General features: G+C 32.3%; 1 protein-coding gene across 2 annotated transcripts in view; it reads right to left on the bottom strand.

Annotated features, from left to right (window-relative positions):
• LOC150100175 (homeobox protein abdominal-A homolog) overlaps window positions 1-5,468 on the bottom strand; it is a 46,266-nt gene extending 40,798 nt beyond the window's left edge. For both annotated transcript variants that reach the window (XM_090402423.1, XM_090402422.1), the window contains exon 1: window positions 4,967-5,468. In XM_090402423.1, coding sequence (XP_090258549.1) covers window positions 4,967-5,423 — 457 coding nt within the window. In that variant the 5' untranslated portion in view covers window positions 5,424-5,468. The remainder of the gene's footprint in view (window positions 1-4,966) is intronic.
• Between the last annotated feature and the right edge of the window lie 532 nt (window positions 5,469-6,000).

Raw genomic sequence — 6,000 nt, forward strand, 5'->3', positions numbered from 1 at the left:
TAATCACTAAACACTAGCAAAGGCTAGCATCTTTCTTAATTTTGAATTTTTGTGTCTCCAAAGCTTTTCATTTGACTGAAAAGCTAGTTAAGTAGCATAATGTTTGAATCACACATATAGTTTTATTAGAGTATTAAAATGCAACATTTTCCCACTCATTTTATTTGTTGATGTCAGGGCCACTCCTAGAATAATTTGGAAAGAAAGTACCGATAATAAGAAGACATTATTCTCTCAAAAGAACTAATGGGCTCTCTACTGCGATCTGGAGTTTTGAAAATCTTTATTCTAACGCGCAACATACGGCGAATGAAGTACTAGGGTGGACCGAAACGGTGTGCAGAGATTTATTATCGTTCGAAGAAGTAATCTGCTTCCAGCACTAAATTCAATTGCAGATAACAGTAACGTTATCTGTGGCATTCTCAAGGAATTAAATGCATCAACTTACGCTGTAATCGGACGTTCGTGGCTTATTAACAAGACTGATTTAAACGCTTTAATATGAAGACGATGTCGTATTTAATACATTAAAGAGCGAGATACTTCTGCATTTCTGACTGGCTTGGGACGACTCTTGATTTTGGAATGACAAGAATCATTGCATCAGTGGCAGCAAACGCACATCCGTTATTACTTTTAATGGCCTACTCTCGATGCTGGAGCTGAAAAGCTTCGTAAGTCCATTTGCAGTTGTTAGCTTGATTAGCATTCGGCAAATGTAAAATGTCAGAACACCTGGAAATTTCTATGACACTCAGGAAATGTATTAATAAACAGAGAATGGAATCATACAGGGATGAATCATTTAAACAGAATTTACAAATGGATGATTGGATTGCCCAATCAATTAATATATTTTTTTCGTTTACGTTGTAAACTTAAAATTTCGCTTAAAATAATTTTTGAGGGACAAATTCAATTTCATATATTTTCTCTTATATGTAATATCTCTGTTTATTTATTTAAACCTTTATTATTATTCTCTAAAGTTATGAATTCGATTGAACAATATCGTCATCCTCCCTATCTTAATAAAGCCCCTTACCAACGATTTATACAAGAGATACTTGAGTCTGTTATATGAAATAGGATCAGATGTATCAAATATACTATTGAAATAAACCACACACACACACACGAAAACACAAAAAATATCCGACATTCAATGGAGGTTTAGTGATTTTTTTTAAAATTTTTTCTGATTAACATACCAATACGAAAAAATAGGGGAGTTCCCAGCCTTGTTAGGAAACCGAATAAGTTCGAAGTACCATCATATAATTTTGTACTTATCTTCTACCATTAGCAGTATTCCGATATTAATCTGGCTCCTTTTACAAGGAAATGTGACATTTGTGTCTATAGTTTATGCAAATTTTGTAACAGAAGAAAGAGAAGATAGTAAAATATTATATTGTAAACTGGACTCCATTTATTCTGTTCGTTTGAAACTGTATTTATAATAAATTAAGGAAGAGATATTCATCTTAAAATGTTAGTTATAGTAGAATTTTATCTAAAGCTCATTAAATATGGTAAAAATAAACCGATTTATACGGTCTATCAGACATATCCTGCATAAATTTTAAAAGAGGTATACCGTGAGTAGACATATCGATACAAAATTAATAACGGAAAATACTCACGTACAAAGATTATTTAATAGTATAATTTTCGCCTCGACACACAGGCGAAAATTATACTATTAAATAATCTTTGTACGTGAGTTTTTTCCATTATTAATTTTGTATCGATATCCTGCATAACCATTTTGACGAATACAGAACAATGACATATTCTGCTCAAAGGTATGCAAGCTCAGTATGTCTTATGTATTCAGTTTCGACATCTTTGTTTTAATGTTTGAGAGTAAAACTTGCTTATATTTCAGAATGAGGGTCAGTCTTGACACACACACACACAAAGTGAATTAATATTACAGATAAATACATATGTAATATTACATATTAAAATCAAAACAGAGCTTGTACCCAAATAGTATCTCTCTGTTTCTCTCAATGCATTGATTTTTTTTTTTTTTTTTTTTTTTGCTGTACAATCATATTTTTACATTTCAATGCAATATTCATTTCCATTTTATGAGCAATTTTTCGTAGTTAACACACAAATTTTGACTCAGCATTATTTTAGGGAATGTGACAATGACGTTCTTCCTACTCACATTAAACATATCATTCTACATAAGATATATCTCTATATGGCCCCTACTTGAATCTTTTGTCCAAATCACCATTTCTCTATATAAATATTACAAAAAAAAAAAAAAAAATGGCGTTCGCAGAAGAGGTTTAAGTGAACTTGTCACAAGTAATTTTATATTTATACCAAGCATTTATAAGCAAAACAGAAGCATAATATATGTTACTATATTTGTATAAATCATTGTGGATGTATCCTCATATAAAAATCGAATTTTGCGTACACCGCCATCTATGGGCAGGTTAGGGAAACATGTAACCATAGAACTAATAAAGCAGGTTATATTCCTTGGGTTTTTTCCTTTTTTTTTTTTTTTTTTTTAAATTTCTATAGCACTCAAACGCCTGGATTGCTATGTGAAAGAATACAGTAAAATAATGCAAAACAAATATATATATCAGCCTTAACTAATAATTTTTACTAATAAATCTTTCAAATGAACATAACTTTTGTCTGGTTTTATAGTATACTAAATGTCTACGTGTACTTTTTCTTTTCTTTTTTTTTCTTTTTTGAAAAACTAATGCAACAAAGTATCTTGTAATCTTAGAATGCTACTAAATACAGCTATTTTTTATAATATTAATTAATTGGTTGGTTTATAATATTAGAGAAAGTAATATAATTTTAGGTTTTACAGCCTATAATTTCTACGTCTCTCAGAATGCTATAGTTCATGTTGAATAATTTATAAGAAATTTTCCTCTGACATTTAGCATAATATCATAACATTAGTTTATATTACTCTGTACCAAGCTTTACCATATTTCTAGCATATATGTATTATGATTATTTACTATTATTATATAACTATTATCAAGACTAGTTACAGCTCGTTATTTGATATTACTGACAAAGTGTTATATATCAGGATTTTGAGAAACTTATATTAAAACATTTCGACACATCAAATTATAGTTATTATATTATATTCTTATAATATTGACATTCTAACATGACATTCTATCGATTCTTTGTGTACTAAATAATTTAATTTACTTTAAAAGATATTAATTTTATTGCAACTAATTTTATATATTATATTTTCGATTACATTAGCTTAATTAATTAATTGTAAAAATAAATGGTTGTTTAATAAATAGGATTATTTTTGAAAGTAATTAAAATTACCTTTCTGGTTTATTTATAACTTTAGCTAGTTGATCTTTTCATAATTATAAGTTAAAAAATAACTGTATGTTTATATATGTGTGTGTGTGTGTGTGTGTGTGTGTGTGTGTATATATATATATATATATATATATATATATATATATATATATATATATATATATATATATATATATATTATATAAATTATATATATATATATTATATATATATTATATAAAGATGGTTGTATAAATTTTATTTTAATTTTATATAATTATAGAAAGATGATTTTTCATTTATATTTATATACGTATGATATTATTAGGACATTATATTTATATAAAGATGATATTAGAATATTTCAAATAGCTTTAGCTAGTTGATTATTGATTTGCTATTTTTTTTAAAAAATTATTATAGCTGAGAAAATGGATTGTTATATTTATACACATTTATTTATTTTGGTGAACCTGAGATGAGTCGTTTTTCATATTTTTAATCATTACACCTTAGAAAAAGCATTTCATCATATATATTTATAACATAATTATTACAATCTTAGAAACTATATTTTTTATTTATAATTCTTGTACCTTATAAAAGGTATTTTTATAATTATTATCCTTGTGCACTTTAGAAAATGGGTTGGATATATTTTTTGTATTAGAAGATATGCAATCTGGAAAGTGTTTTGTAATTGGTATACTTTAAATGCACCTTAGAAATTGTCTTGTTTTAGTAACAGAACGTCAGTTTAGAATATAAATTCTGGTGGAGGTATGTAAAAATTTCATTGCCTTAGTTATATATCATTTTTTTACAGGAAAGAGATGTTCTTAAAACAGCAGTTGATCTGTGTTATGTTTTCAGCCATAACTAGTGGTACTATTCATTCTAAATTATTATCACGTAGTACCATGCAGTCGTTACATGTTTAAAGCGATAAGACAGAAGACAATTCTAACCATAAGTAGACGGGTTCAAAGAGTTGGCTAGTTACTCTCTCTTTCTCTCTATGAAGTTCAACGATCCGTGTAAGGTTATAGAGACGGACGCATAGCAGCCATGTGGAACTACGGAGCCATGCTTAGCTTGCTCTAACTGGAAATTTGCTCTTTCACCGCTCCTTTGATTATTATTATCCTCCGTAGACATCCATTAGAGTTTTAGGAGCAATTTTGGTTCCGCAGTGGGAGATCCTGTGCATCTTTCTCTTTCCGCTTTACTCTCGGCTGTGATTTTGCAAGCAGGAGGTGTGCGAATTCAATGATCCTTCTTCAACAGCCGAGAATTTTGTACACACAACTACTTGTACAAATGCCAATGGGAGGTTACTGTTTTTGTTCATTGCATGCAGCAGAACCACGTGCAAAAGGTAAGGGATTATTTGTACCAGTTTAGCACGTGCTATTTTACACGAAGAATACTTGTTATTCTCCATTTCTCGTAAAAGTGGTTGTACATTAGTCCTAGCAATGACACTGCTCTGTAGAACGCCCGGAAAGGCTGTTAAGCCTAATGGCAGCCATATTGGAGTCGACTCTTCCCAACCATTGAAAGTAAAAATGCAGGCAGTCAAACACTCACATGCACACAGCCACTAAACAAGGGAGGAAGGTGAAAAGCTTACCGGATATTGACATCCACGGATATCGGGGGACGTCAGGAATAGGCTCGAGCTGACGCATTCCGAGCTGGGAACAGGAGGTCAACGGTGAACCGAGGTCGGAGCTGGCCGGGTGAGGGAAGAACTGTGACGGGGCCATCATTGTCGGTGTTGTACCAGGGCCAGAAACTGCAACTGCGGCTGCTGCAGCGGCGCAGTTTTGTAGATTGAAGGAATACCCCGTTCCGGTAGCATCGAGACCGTTGGCTTGAGGGCTAGGATAGCGGCACGATTTGGCAAAATCGGAGTTTGACGTGTAGTATAGGTTGCCTGTTACAGACATCGATGACTGAGGGGAAAGCGATACGTACGGATACATCCTGTGCTGTGTGTGTCCATAGCCTGACAACGCAGCAGGTGACGACGTTGGGTCGGGGGTGAACTTATTCCCAAGAACGCCGTCCATAAAATTGGAAGTCATTTTACATCATGATTCTTTATAAAACTTGAAAAGACTAGCTTTATGCCTCGTATATGGCTCCCCTACCTAATGGCCACTGAACATCAGCTGCTAGACGACGTAAACAACCCAAACCAATCACGAGCATCACACTGTTCCCCAGCCAATGAGTCGTCGCTTCCGCTCAGAATAGATTACCATCGCCAAAGGAAAGACTTTTTTCTATAAGCCAACTGCTTGTGTTTTAATGATGGAACCAGGCCTATGACTGCCATCTATCGTGTGTAGTTTAAAGAATTTACGAAAAGTGAAAGAAAATTTACTTTTCCATGGCCACTTATGTAGAAAGGTAATGATATAGTTGTGCATCTCCGATGTCAATAGATGATGCTGACCGCACTGCTTGCATCTCCAACTCACTATATTAAACTTGTAATTTGGAGAGCCATTAAAATGCTAATGGACTACGTTGGCTCGTTAAGAAAATTTATGACAGGGCTTCACTGCTACTCCTCAAATCTTTTTTTGGGTGTACATTTACACGAAGAATGTTAGGGTCCTGAATTTAAAAAGAAGGATTATTTGAGATTGAAGAATG

This window comes from Typopeltis vanoorti, chromosome 13 (genome assembly GCF_054136105.1).
Source record: "Typopeltis vanoorti isolate ZY-2024b chromosome 13, IOZ_Tvanoo_1.0, whole genome shotgun sequence".
Lineage (NCBI taxonomy): Eukaryota > Metazoa > Arthropoda > Arachnida > Uropygi > Thelyphonidae > Typopeltis > Typopeltis vanoorti.